Source organism: Guillardia theta, assembly GCF_000315625.1.
Source record: "Guillardia theta CCMP2712 unplaced genomic scaffold GUITHscaffold_110, whole genome shotgun sequence".
NCBI lineage: Eukaryota > Cryptophyceae > Pyrenomonadales > Geminigeraceae > Guillardia > Guillardia theta.
Genome location: NW_005434564.1, coordinates 126,466 through 140,124, shown reverse-complemented (window position 1 = coordinate 140,124; position 13,659 = coordinate 126,466). Strand labels below are relative to the sequence as shown.

Genomic DNA, 13,659 nt, shown 5'->3' with positions numbered 1-13,659 from the left:
TCCTCGTTCTTCGTCTCCTCCCACTTTAACCTTACGTCCCTCCCTCCCTCCTCCCTCCTCCTCCTCCTCCTCCTCCTCCTCCTCCTCCTCCTCCTCCTCCTCCTCCTCCCCGTCTTCAAAGACTTTCTTTCCTGCTCGGCATGAAGAGCAGCAGCATAGAAACGATCCAGGTCGTCAAGTGACAGCATCACTTTCTTCGTCCACGTCCTCGCCCTCCTGCTCGCTGTCAGTCTTCAAAGAGCCAAACGCGCTCACCGAGACATGGTAGGGCTCAGGACAGCAGGTAGCAGCCGACGAGCTTCCCTTGCAACCCGAATCTGGAGGGGAGGAAGAGGAGAGGAAGAGGGAGAAGGGGAGAGGAGGGAGGAGATGGAGGCAGGAGCGGAGAAGAGGAAGAGAGGGTGAAGGAAGAAATAGAACAGATTGATAGCGTCAGAGCGCGTAAAGAACAAGCAATTGGCAAAGTCGAATTATACATACGAAAAAGGGGGGGGGAGGGAGGAGAGGGTGGTGATGGTGGAGCAGGAGCAGGAGCAGGAGCAGGAGCAGGATGAGCAGGAGGAAAAAGAGATGGTGGAGGAGGAGCAGGAGCAGGAGCAGGAGCAGGAGCAGGAGCAGGAGCAGGATGAGCAGGAGGCAAAAGAGATGGTGGAGGAGGAGCAGGAGCAGGAGCAGGAGCAGGAGCAGGAGGAGTGTGCGGAACCTGCAAGCCGACAACGAAGCAACCCCCCGCCAGATGATGAAAACGATTCACTTGCTGTAAAAGGCAGACATCAACTGATGCTCTCCTTGCTCAGAGTCGAACATCGTCCTTGCTTTGCGATGACTTTCTCTCTATCATCCCCCTCGTGTCTACTTTTCGTTGCTCCTCCTCCTCCTCCTCCTCCTCCTCCTCCTCCTCCTCCTCCTCCTCCTCCTCCTCCTCCTCCTCACCTCTAGCATTTTCCCCGTGGGCTGCAGCAGGAGCGGAAGAGTCCGCCCCATGATCTCCTCCTGGTCATCTACCCCCTATCACCCAGCAGGCAACCAGCTCGAACAGGGTCTTACTGATCCCCAGCTGAAGGATCTCTTCCCTGTTGGACCTCCAGAGGTCCCGGAAGTCGGCTTTCTCCATCGTGACCAGGACGACTCGCTGCAGGGAGGTGAGGAGGGAGCAGGGCAGACGCTGTTGCGCACGGAGGAATGGTCCCATTCCGACACATGTCGAGTGGTGAAGTCAAGCTCCGTCCATGGAATGCTGCGTGCTGCAGGAGGGGGAGCGATCAGGGAGGAAGAAGCAAGGGAAGGGGAACGAGAGGCAGGCAGGCAGGCAGGCAGGCAGGAAGACAAGGAGAACTCAAAGTGTTTGGGAATGACAAGACAAGATCGGAGTTGAAGAAAGAAGCCACAAAATTGAGAGATTACACCAAGACGGTGTTTTAGTGTGCAAAAGGGAGACAGGAAGAAAGAGACAGGCAGGCAGGCAGGAACGCAAAAACACAACAACACAACAACACAACAACACAACAACACAACAACACAACAACACAACAACACAACAGCACAACAGCACAACAGCACAACAGCACAGCAACACAGCAACACAGCAACACAACAAGGAAACAAGACAAGGAAGGTGTCAGGGGCAGCAAGCAAGCTGTGAGGTTGTGATGGTTCTCACGGTCTCCGATCACCCTCTTGACGTCCTCGGTGAACCGCCAGTCAATCAAGCTCGACCGGAAGAAGTTGTGCAGCTGTAAACTCTCCTCCCCTCCACAGCCTGTCAGCTCCTCCTCCCCGCCCACCGCTGGCTCACCGTGCCACAGGATGATGAGGGCGCGAGAGGAGAGAACGGATGCAAGAAACGCCTGCTAGTAAGTGAGCCTCCTTCTCCTCAGAGCTCCTCCTCTCCATCTCACCGACGCCAGCCCCAGCAGCCTGTTAGCGTACCCCACACAGTCGTCGTTGCGAAACTTCCTGCCGCATGTCCAAACCAGGAACTTCCTGTCTCGCTCCTCCACCTCTCCTGGACGAGCAGCTGAGTTGGCTATCGCGACCATCCGGTAAACCTTGAAGGATCTTCTCATGCAGCAGAGAGTATTCATGTTCCCAGCTCCCTTCCCGCCACCTGCCCGCTGCATCAGTATGTACCACGCACACGCCTCTCTACATCTGCGATCGAGATGCCTGCGCTGACGAAGCAAGGAGCAAGACGAATGACAGCAAACTGATCCAGGGAATACTCCACCTCATCCTCTCAACGCCGTTGATGTCATTTCACTCTGAGCCACGAGCCGACACCGTAAGCCAGCATTCATCTGTGAGTCTCCATCGCTCGATTCCTATCCCTCAGACTCCTCCTTTGTCGCTGAATTCCTTCGGACCAGCGCATGTTCCTTTCATGCATGAAGCTGCTTGCTTCACAGACATGCTCGTACCAGTCCTTTCCTTCCCGGCCACCTCCCGCTACATCTCTTGAGGAGCGGAGCTAGAATCCAAGGTAGAAGCAGCAGGAATGAAGGCAGCGAGTGCAACCTAGGAAGCTGCCCGTCCTGCCACCACGAAAGCGAAGGGGTCGTTAGTTGATGATAGAGGTACAATCCAGGAACGAGAGGAGGGAGGAGAGGAAGAATTAAAGGGACCAGGGAGTAGATGGGGGGAAATGGATATGAGGGAGGAGAAGGAGATGAGCGAGGAGGGGAGCCAGGAAGGGAGCTGAATGGATACAGGAATGAGAGGATGAAGGGCTGAGAGAGGAGCAGATGGGAGGAGCAAGGAGAGGAGAGAAGGAATGCAGTGAAAGAGGGAGGGAGCCGAGGAGAGAATCTGAGGAGGAGAGAAGAGAAGAGAGAAGAGGACGAAGGTCTGGCGGGAGTGGAGCGGGAACAGGTGTGGCGATACGATGTCTGTCGGGGAACAGGGAAACGAAAATCACCCCTCCTTCTACATGTAAAAGAAGGGGTTATCATAAAAATGTAACGGTATGTAACGACCACATCCGTGTGATGACTGAGTGCGGAGTCAGAGCCTCGGAGCCTGGGCCGGCCCCCGACTCCGGGAGTCCGGGACCCGGTGACGGTCGGACTCACGGTCATGGCCGCGCCGGGCCCGGAAGTTGAAACGGTCGGGCCAGGCCCGGCAGCCTCCGTGGATCGCCGGACCGGGACTCGGGATCATCGGGATCATGGGGATGATGACTCAGCCTGGGCCGACACGACCGTAGTCACTGACTCCGATCGGCTCGCCGGCAGCCTGGAGTCCATTCACCGTACAGTGAATGCGCCGTCCCGGCGCCGCGCGGCGGCGGGGGCCGGGCCGGGCCGGGCCCCGGCGCACCGCCGGGGCGGCCGCTCACTGCGGGCGGGCCCGGGGCCGTCCCGGATGAAAGTCCCGGCGGCCCCGGTCCCGACTTGGCGAGCACCCGGGTGGCACGGTCGGATCCCCCACGTACGGTCATGGGCCCCGCACTGCCGCGGGCGGCATGGTCATGGGCCACGTGCCAGCAGTCACTCGCCGGCGCGGCTGGTCGGACGCCCCGGGGCCGGGCCCCCGCCGCCGCCGCATTGTTTGCACCGTCAGCCCGGCTCTGTACCGTACCGGCGCCGGACGGTACTGTGTGCAGTCGCGGCTGCCGCCGCAGCCTGTGTGCGGAGGGCCACTCGGAGCCGCTCGGAGCTTGCCAAACACGTACTATGATTGAAGTGCTGAGTTGTCAAGTAATAGAAGCCATCACTGGGATCGTTCTCCTGCGGCTTTCCATGCATGCTCGTCTCAGTGACTGGAAGGCTGAGATATTTTTCAGTCCTGGGGAAACTCGCCTTTGCAAAACAGTGATGAGCTGATAGGAAATTGAAACGTTTGCCGGCTGTTACTCATTGTGGACAGTGTGTAACTCATTGCAGCAGTTGTAACAAAGCTGCACGTCAGTCCAGCCCTCTGTCACACTCCGAAGCTTTACGGGTTGCAGACGTCTACAGCGACTCAGCAGCGAAGCTCAAGGCATCTCCGCTGCTACACACACAAAGGTGAAGAGCAGAGATATGAGTTTATTTGACAACACGAACACACGCTATCGATTCGTGGTACACGCAGCAAGAGAAAAGACAGACCCTTCTAACAGAAGAGGCTGATCCTTATAGGGGTAGGGAAGGACTTGGGGTAGTGCTCCTTGCTGCACGATCACACTCGCCCCGTGCAAGCTCTCGCTTCTCACAAGCTTCTGCTCCACTTCTTACCAGGAGTGAGGAAACCACCCGTACTAGACAGGCTCTCTCGGCCACCACGGGTCATACTCGAGAGCACATCTAGCCATTACATGCTTTCAGCCCTTTGAGAGTCCTTCGCCTGACTTTGTTGACGACGAGCAAGAGATTCTTTCACCTTGCCCCTAATGCCACATTCTTTTCACCCTGATCCAATTGGAAAGGTCACACGGCTTCTCCTCCCTCGTCCACCATCTCAAGGGACGGGAGGACCGCTGTGGTTCCAGGGTCCTTCTCTGAGATGCGCTTCAACATCATACAGATGGAGTGCTTGAGGGCAACCAGAGCACGGTGTTTGTGCGATGGCAGCGACTGAAAGTTTCTCTCTTCTGGGCCGGGGGCGATTTCCCATATCGCGTCTTTGCCGTCGACAGGGAGCATTCAGACGTCAGAGGGAGAGAGTAGGCTACGGTGCGGCATGCACGAAAGCGCTTCTTGCAAGTAGAAAGATCCTTCTGCTCCTGCTGAGATCAAGTGAGAAGGAGAACGGATATAGAGAGTGCAGATACACGCAGGATTGAGACAGATTGCTAGATTGGCTGTGGTGAAGTGCGGGAAGATGGAAGAGAGCATGCAATGAACAAGTTGAAAAGGTTGCGAATGGAGGGTTTCAGCGCAATGCAGGCACGAGCGCGAGGAGATGAAGTTGTCAACCTGATCCAACGGCAGGACCGCAGAGGACGGGAGTGAGGGGAGGGGAAGCAGCCAAAGATGGCGGTCAGCACAGCTGAAGGCGATGAGCGGGGAGGAAGGAAGAAGAGTTCTTGAAGGCTGAAAGAGGTCGGTCGTGTATCTCCCTTGTCACCCTATGGGTTTACTCAAGGGATGAATTGCGTTTGCGTCAGCAGCGTCCGCTCGCGGCCCAGTCACAGTGGTACCGCCTCGATTTACTCATCCATATTAAGTGATCTTTGCGGTACGAAAGCTGTTTTTTGATGAGTTAAACTCTTGTCAGCCTGTCAACTTTCAATTTTAAAATAATGTTAACATCCTGTTTTACTCGTCCGAAGGGTCGTAACCGAAACCCCTCCATTTCCGAAGTCAGCAGTCTCGCCGGCCCTGAGTGTCTGCCGGTCACTACAGCGGCACCGGGCCCGCGGCCGGGGCTCAAGTTATGGCACTGACACAGCACGGCTCATCTCCGTCGAGGGTCTCTTTACTCAAAGTTAAGTTAAAGACCAGTACAATGGTACCATTACGAGGTACTGGTGGTTTTAGTCAACGAGTGGACTTTTTTCAAAATTCCGCCTGCGATACAATAAGGTTCGCCTAACGCGAGAGCAGATTGGCAACAAAATCCTGGAATATTTCAGACCCTGAAATTTATTTGAAAAATACAACAATTTAGTTTGAATCCGTTTTTAGAGTGTAAATTGCTATTTTTGTCATCGTTTGTGTTCAAATTCCCAGCCATCTCCATCATCGCACACATGGCGGATGCGAACGAAAGTTGAGACACAGCGTGTGCTGATTGTTTGGTTCCTCTTGCTCCGAGCGCATATATGCAACTTTTCCTCTATTATACATGTTGGTTGTCTCCCGATGACACAGGGAGGGAGCCGGGGGGGGCTGAAGGAAACGAGATTCTGGAACACAACTTTGTGTTGGCTGAGAGTGCTTTCTACTGTCATGGAGGCTAGTGGACCCGTTCTTTAGGAAACTTGCTATTGAAAGTACCAAAGAATGCTCAGGCTGGCAAGAAACGAACTGCGGCAAAGGAGATGGAGGCAAGGAAGGAAGGAGGGGTGGCATCGTTGGAAAAAAGGGCGGATACTAGCGACCTGGGGTGGAAGGTGAGAAGGAATCCATATTGTAAAGAGTTTGGTTTCAAAGATTCGAAAGCCTCTTATTAGTTTAAAGAGGTTTTACCCATGTATACCTGTCAAATCTTCCTCTGCATGTTGAGAGAGCTCGCCTTCCAGTGGCATTATGGGTGATTCTATAGGTCATTTTGATAAATGTTCATGCCCTTTGAGACGCTTTTACATGCACGAAGACTAGGGGTTTTATGGATGTCCTTCTGAATAGCGTAGCGTAGTGTGCCCACTTTAGTTAACCTGGAGAAAGGGCTTAAGATCTAGGTTAAATCCATAGGTGACCCCAGTTCAAGACTCCAGTTATCAATTTGTACCACAATCCACTCTTTTTTTGAACTGTTAGAAGTTTGTTCCACCGATGCATTCAAGTTCATGAGGTAGACATGCAATGAGGACAGAATGAAGATCGGATGCGCATGCAAAGGTCATGCTGCACTTGTATGAGGTTCCAGCATCACGTATATTGCATGATTCTCTCATGTAGTATGCCTGATGCAGTCATGCAGAACATCAACAACATGAAACGGTAAATTATGAAGTCTTTTATTGCATGAACTTCGTCACTTCCAGCGAATGTTCTCGATGTCTGGGTCTTCCATTTAGGATTTGCGGTTCCAATGCACGCTTTCCAAGGAGCAATTCACTGGAATCTGCATAGCTTGACACACTGATTCTCAGAAAGCAGCGACGTTTGCCCGTTGCAATTTCCGCTTTACCTCTGCTATTTCTTTAACCTATGTATGTTACTGTGAAAACGTTCTGTATGTGGCCATGTGTTCAAGTAAACGATGTCATTCAAAATCTCAGAGCCATTGTCCTCATGGAGCACACAACAGGGAAGCAGTCATCATCAAAATATTGCTGTTTCAGTGACGTTCAACGAGCGCGAGAACCGATTGTAAAGAGTCAGGGTACGCTCATGCTTGCATACTTGCACGAGTCTATTCTGACAGGATGGGTGTTGACGTCATGTTGTCAGTCAGATGGGGAGGCCAAGGTACACGACAAGGAGGTCGGGCGAGCATGCTCACGCCATGTGAACGCGGTGTGGAACGCCCTGTCTGGGGGCGGGTCGTCGGCTTTTACCGAGATGTCGAAACGTTGCGATTTAGCTATTCAAACGCTATTCAGGCCCTGAATAGTGACATAGGAGACTATTCAAACCCTGAATAGTGTCTGAATTCAGAGCCAATTTAAGTAAAACTTTAGTACCTACGCTACGCAATTCAGCGCTTCCATAAAACCCCTACTGCCATCCGTCGTCGTAGTCGTCTTCAGATCATTCCTCCTCCCATTCATCATGATCCTCGCATCATGTCGCTTGCTGCATGTCCATCGGTGCCTAAGGGAAATGCAATCTGAAGATTGCTTTTCGTCTGAAAAGATTTTGTTTATAATTCACTTTTAACAGAAATCCAGGGAAGATTTCAAATCACCCGAGATGTGTTGACTAAAATTAGTACCAGGAAAATTGGATTTTGCTCTCGCGTTAGCCGCGCCTAATAATAATGATGATGATGATGAGTACAATTCTGTACCGCGTCACTCAACTTGGTTTTACTTGGAGAGATCTTTCAAATTTGTCCTTCATATTTCAAATATGCAATGTCGATGAAGCGACGCAACCATTTGCAATTGGGAGTGCAGGTTCATGACTTTGAGGAGGACCCCACCTCCCTGTTGAATATCTCACCCCCACCCCCCATCTGGGAAGAGTACCGAAAAAAGAGAATAAACCGGTATTTCCGACACTATCCCACCCCATGATGCCCTAACTCCAAGAAAAGCTAAAATTGTGTTGTAGCATTTTATACAATATTGTATACAAGTATTTTGGTCCCTTGACATGTCAGCATGTCTTATAAAAAGTCGGAAACGTTGCATCTCAAGGTCAGATGGATGACGGCCGTGACAGTGTCATGTGCTGTACCCCACCCCTGGTAAGTCGAATTCCTCTGTACCCCGACCCCAATCAGCACCTGATTTTTCGGTCATTTAATGGGTAGGTACATGACCCATCCCTCTTTTTCCCAGTAGTGCCCCGGTGTATCGTCCAAGAGTCTTTCCGACTCCTTGTTTCCTCTTTGTTCCTCTTGTGGAAGGTTTATCCCTTCTTGATGACCGAGACGCCGTAACCAACTCCCTCCCCTCTTCAAACGTACCGCCCTCGTGCTCCTTTGCCCTTCAAGCCTCCGCAACCCTCTCCGCTCCTGCCCAAGGATCTCCCCTTCTCTTCCTCCGAACGGTACCACATCGACTTTCGCGTTCATTACCTGCAAGAGGAGCTAGCCGTTCAAGAGTTCGAACACAAGACAAACTCCCTGAGCTTCAAGACCAACTTGCAGATTTGTCTTTATGAGAACATTGTAGAGCCACTGCGTGGTTCTGCTGCTCTCCTCTCACCATGAAAGTTTCCATCCCAAGCTCTCGCTCAATCGTCCTCGATACCGAGAGACAACCCTCCTGGAGTCCAGATGAGCCAACAGCACATCCCGCCGTTTCATCTCTTGAGGAAGAGATCCCATTCAAACTGTCAAGGTCCAAATGGGAGAGTCTATCGTCCACAAAGCGCTCATCTTTGCGCGCTCTCGCGCATTCAATCAGGCTGGTGGAGCTGCGCATTGCAGTCAAGGGGGAGAAGAGCTCGGCTGAACTGCCTGAGATCGAGTGGGACACTCAACAGAAATCTATCTTAAAACATGACGCGAATCTCGGTCGAGTGCAGCAAGAAAATCTGTACTGGACGACAATGTAAATGCAATCATATTTGCTCTGTTGCAAAGACTCCATTCAAGGTTCTCAGTTTAGCTGAATATGATAGAGGTTTTTGTTCGGCACGATAGAGATATTGTTTCTTTAATTTTTTAAACCATGAATAAACGTTTTTTTTCCTTTCAATGGAGGTTTTCACCACTCCTTGAAGGCCTGCTCAACCTCCTCCAAGAACTCCGTGCGCACCTACACCAGACAACACGATTCCATCAGTGAAGAGACAATCTTACAAATCAGGATTTGTTGGGCATGCACTGAGATCATTACCTCCCTAGGTTGAGCTGACTGCATTTCGTACAACCCCAGCCATTTGAGGGTACAGAGGGGAGCAAACAGCATCCTCATTCCACCTGAGATCATCCGCCTTCCGGCGTCTCCGGCCTTCATGACCTCTAGCCAAGAGAATCCGTAGGTTGTGATGACAGCAACCTGAAGACAAGGCACGTCATCTTACTCTGAGCACAACGACGGACCTGCACACCTGCTCGATGTTCTTGAGCCCTGTAGTTCTCTGGCCGAGCTCAGGATCGTACTTGAAGCCCACACCCGGGACGAAGCACCTATCGAAGAATCCTTTGAGGATGGCAGGGATGTTGAACCACCAGGTCGGGTAGACCAGCACCAGGCTGTCACACCACTTCAAGCTCTCCACCACGTGCTCGACGTGCTTGTCCTGCCTGAGCTGAGGCTGGTTGTTCTCTTGGAAGTAGCTCTGCCGCTCATCTGTCGAGAGCAGCGACCGGAACTCTCCTCCCCCAACTTCACTCGGCATGGAGTAGAGGTTGATGCGCCGGATGAGGTGGCCACTGGCTAGCAGGCCCTTCTCCGCCGAGTCGGCGATGGCGTTGGAGAAGGACGAGCCAACGGGGTTGGAGCAAACGATGAACACCTTCTTCTGTATGCCGGGCCTCCCCCCGAAAGGCGGAGGAGGGACCAGAGACGTGAGCCTGTTGGCTCCCCTCCAGAGTTGGACCTTTAGGGGCTCTAGCGCCTTCATGACGGTCTCCACGGACATCCCTGCTGCAGCTTCACTTAAGAGCTCTGGTGACTGGCCAGTGAACATTAACAACACAAAAAAGAACTCCATGGCATCATTGCCATCATACACGCTCACGACATTATTGCCATGAAACATCCATGGCATCATAGACATCAATACAAATCCATGATATTCATGACATCGTGTCATCGGGTGAACATCAGATCACTTTGGATCTACGGCAGCTGCTTCCAGTTGCATGCGCCTTTCTCCGCCCACATGGCTCTACTTCCTTAACCCAGCTCCTCGATCGATTCATATTATGCACCCAATCATTTTTCTATATAAACTATCCTCTCCGCATCCCCTTCACATTTTGCTTCACACCATAGCTTTTTGCTTCACACCATAGCTTTCTCTTGCGTCTTTTCCTTCTTCTCACCCCAGTCATCCTACCTGATTTCCTTGGGACTGATCTCTCTCGCCTACACCATCAAGTTATCTTCCTCTCTACATTCTCTTCTCAGCATCATCAATCCATTCTCTTTCCTGCTCTCCCTCCTTGTCTCTCTCCCCCCCGCTCTCTCCCTCCCTCCCTATGCGGGACCCCCACTCGTCTGCATTCCCCAACCATCGGGATCCTGACGCCTTTTAGTCACTTTCTGCTTAATTGAGGGATATTCTACCGAAATTGAGATCCTTTTAGCGACATAGGACCTAAATTAAGACACATCTCTGCTAAATTAAGTCCTCTTGTTCCCAGCCAAAGGCCACGTCCTTGGCACTCTAGGGGGTGGGGGTTCTTTTGATATCTCCCAGAGGGGTGGGGTACGGTCAATTTTCATTATTGTGAGAAATTTCCTTCAAAATTTACTATCACAAATGAATATTACAGATAAGTTTTGAAATGGATGTCAGAGAAAGGATGTACGGGGTTACCCATGTGCCATGGGGGTGCTGGAGTTTCCCGACAGAAGGTGTCGGGCTTCGGCCCCGCCGGGCCCCGAGAACGCCGGGTTCCACGGCTTCACTGAGTTCTGGTACTATCAGTTTTCAGGTTCGCCTCAGAGTCGGAGCGAGGAGACAAAAATGCGATCAGGGCGGCAGATCGGTAGAGGAACAAGGAAGGAAGACGAGGGGAAGAGAGTGAGAGGATGGGGGGAGAGGAGGAAGAGGAACGAAGAGGGGGATATATGATGCGGAATAATGAAGAAGAGTATGGTATCAGAAGTGAAGACAGGAATCGGTGGTATGGTGCTGATGAGATTGTTTTCTGAGTGAGTCAACAATGACGAGGGTGCTGTGCCGGAGTTTAGGTAGGTAGATGTTGGGTTTGAAAAAGGTGGAGTGAGGGAAGAAATTGCGACTTGAAGAATCAAGGATACAGTAGGAGAGAGGAAAGGGCAGAGGGTTGAGTGCAGTGAGGAGTTGAGGGTAGGAGGGAGAGATTTTGGATATAGCAACTCAAAGAAGAACAGGAGGCATCACACAAGACTTGGGATGGCTCTTCCTGTATTGTCCTATCACTGACCCTTCTCTTCCACCAGCCACTGGGTTGGTCAGGAGGAAGCAGACGTAACGGGGTGGCGCGGTGGAAGAAGCAAAAAAAGGCTACAGCCGTGACATGGCGGGAAAGACCATTCGACCCTCATGGCTCTTGCCGGCTGATCCTCGTGCTGGTGCCGACCCATGCGCAATGATCTGAATGTCTGAACGCTGATAGGTGCGACACGTCTTCGTGAAAACTTCCAAGCAGAAGATGAAAGTAAGGAGGAGGAGAGGGAAAGGGAGGGAGGGAGGGAGAGAGCGAGGGAAAGAGGGAGGGAGAGAGAGAGGGAGAGGGAGAGGGAGAGGGAGCGAGAGAGGGAGAGGGAGAGGGAGAGGGAGAGGGAGAGGGAGAGAGAATCAGACAGACAGACAGACAGACAGAGCAGGAGGGGGCGAGGGACTAGAGAGACCAGAGGGAGAGTGGAGCAAAGCAGGGACGTAATGGATGGGAGGAGGGGAGGACTGTTGTTGAGCCCTTCTTCTACCTTGCAGTCATTCAAAACGCGAGCATCAACGATAAAACCATGGCGGAAGAGCTGGAGAACAGGTCCGCTCCTTCATTGCCGCCTGCATGTGTGTGCGGTGAAGGTGGATGGCAGGCTGAAAGACATCAAGATCTCAACACTGAACGACAACTACACCGAAGATCGCAGGCGAGAGCTGCGGGAGAAGTTTGAGACCCACCAGCAGCCCGTCGGCTACGGCCGTCCCAGGGGCTTTGCGGAGAGGGAGCACGAGTCGCACGACAGAGCGATGCTAGTGATGACGTCGACGGGGATCGAGAAGAGAATCTCGAAGCAGGTGTTTGTCAACAGCACTGGGGCTGCCATCCCGAAGCCGAGGGAGGTGAGTCCTCTCCTCCCTCCTCTCCTCCTCCCTCCTCTCCTCCCTCCTCTTCTCCCTTGCCGTTCTCCGCTCCCTCCTCCTCCTTTCCTGCCTTACCGTTCTCTCCTCCTCCCCTCCGTTCTCAACTGTGTGTCTCCTCCTCGTTTTTTCCTTTCTCTTTCTCCTCTTGTCCTCATTCTGGCACATTGCAGAGGGCGCCATGGAAGCGCTCGATGCTTCAGCAGCCGATGTCGTACGAGTCTCTCCCACCAAGGGTAAGAGCAGGAGCAGGAGAACGGGGCACGATGACGAGGGGTAGAGGGAGTGGAGGGAGAGGGAGAGAAGGAGAGCAGAGAAGAAAGATGGAAGCAGAGGAGGGGAGGAGGGAGGAGGATCTGACCCAAGTTGGGGTTGCAGGAGGAGGGAGTTGAAGAGCCTCCTGCTCGTGCGAGCGAGGGAGTCCCTTATGAGTATTTCAACGTGGAGAGATTCTCGGTCCTCCTTTCTCTCAACATGGTGAGTGACGAGGAGCGGGAGGAAGGAGGAGCACAGGGAGGAAGGAGGAGGAGGGATGGGAAGAAGCTTGGGAAGGAACAGGAGGAGGGAGGGGAGAAAGGAAGAAGAAGGGGTGGAGCAACGGAATGCAGAGAGGTGGCGCAGGGAAAGAGGCAGTGGGATAGGAACAGGAGCGCTGGAGAAAGCAGAAATCAGAAGCAGGAGGGGGAGGGGGAGAAAAGGAAAAGATTTATTTGATGCGATGGGTTGGAAGAACTTGGAGGAAGAAGATCTAGAAGAGTCGACGAGAAGACATGCTTTCGACAACGCTTTGATGAAGGTGACTGTGAACATGATAATGATGATGATGGTGGTGGTGGTGATGATGATGATGATGATGAGGAGGAGGAGGAGGATGAGGATGATGATGATGATGATGAGGAGGAGGAGGAGGATGAGGATGAGAAGGAGGAGGATGATGATGATGATAATGAGGATGATGATAATGATGATGATGATGATGCTGATGAGGATGAGGATGAGGATGAGGATGAGGATGAGGATGATGAGGATGATTGACGCTGCTCTCTTTACCACAGGATCTTGCACTCTCTGCGAATGTTCCGACTGAATGCTTCGAGGTCGTGCAAGTCAAGAAAGGTCGTTCTAACTTTCATCTCCTTCACTTCTCAACAACACCAACAGGAAAGAACTTGCAAGTTGTCATTGACATCAACAGCCTCGGCCTCCGGGCGGCAGGGCAGGACATGTTGAGGTTTACATCTTCCTCTCAGGTTCGACTAGTCAGCCAACAGCCTTGATGCTGGAAAATCGTGTGCAGTGTGATTGCAACGAGCAGAAGCTTCTGTGATTGTAGTTTGATGCGAGGGAGGGAGGGAGGGAGGGAAGGGAGGGAGGGAGAGGAGGGAGGGAGGGAGGGAGGGAGGGAGGGAGGGAGGTGAGGGGAGGGGAGGGGAGGGGA

The 13,659-nt window shown here is 52.5% G+C and overlaps 4 protein-coding genes across 4 annotated transcripts; 2 read left to right on the top strand and 2 right to left on the bottom strand.

Moving 5' to 3' along the window:
• Positions 1-174: 174 nt before the first annotated feature.
• Positions 175-2,084, bottom strand: GUITHDRAFT_145786 (hypothetical protein; the record flags this gene model as incomplete). Its single annotated transcript, XM_005823346.1, is given in 8 exon segments — positions 175-216; positions 256-303; positions 704-757; positions 934-1,008; positions 1,028-1,132; positions 1,177-1,244; positions 1,661-1,847; positions 1,899-2,084. The coding sequence occupies 8 exon segments, from the start codon at positions 2,082-2,084 to the stop codon at positions 175-177; spliced, it is 765 nt and encodes a 254-aa protein (XP_005823403.1).
• A 6,134-nt stretch (positions 2,085-8,218) lies between these two features.
• On the top strand, positions 8,219-8,932 carry GUITHDRAFT_155246 (hypothetical protein; the record flags this gene model as incomplete). The annotated part of the gene is made up of 1 exon (XM_005823345.1): positions 8,219-8,932. A coding segment is annotated over exon 1 (344 nt), but the record flags the coding sequence as incomplete, so codon positions are not given.
• GUITHDRAFT_89996 (hypothetical protein) lies at positions 8,913-9,827 on the bottom strand (the record flags this gene model as incomplete). Its single annotated transcript, XM_005823344.1, has 3 exons — positions 8,913-9,016; positions 9,098-9,259; positions 9,312-9,827. The coding sequence occupies 3 exons, from the start codon at positions 9,825-9,827 to the stop codon at positions 8,966-8,968; spliced, it is 729 nt and encodes a 242-aa protein (XP_005823401.1). The 3' UTR covers positions 8,913-8,965.
• A 2,054-nt stretch (positions 9,828-11,881) lies between these two features.
• GUITHDRAFT_145784 (hypothetical protein) lies at positions 11,882-13,548 on the top strand (the record flags this gene model as incomplete). Its single annotated transcript, XM_005823343.1, has 7 exons — positions 11,882-11,904; positions 11,957-12,203; positions 12,395-12,457; positions 12,600-12,698; positions 13,277-13,337; positions 13,383-13,452; positions 13,482-13,548. 7 exons carry the CDS (start codon positions 11,882-11,884, stop codon positions 13,546-13,548), a joined length of 630 nt encoding a protein of 209 aa, XP_005823400.1.
• Between the last annotated feature and the right edge of the window lie 111 nt (positions 13,549-13,659).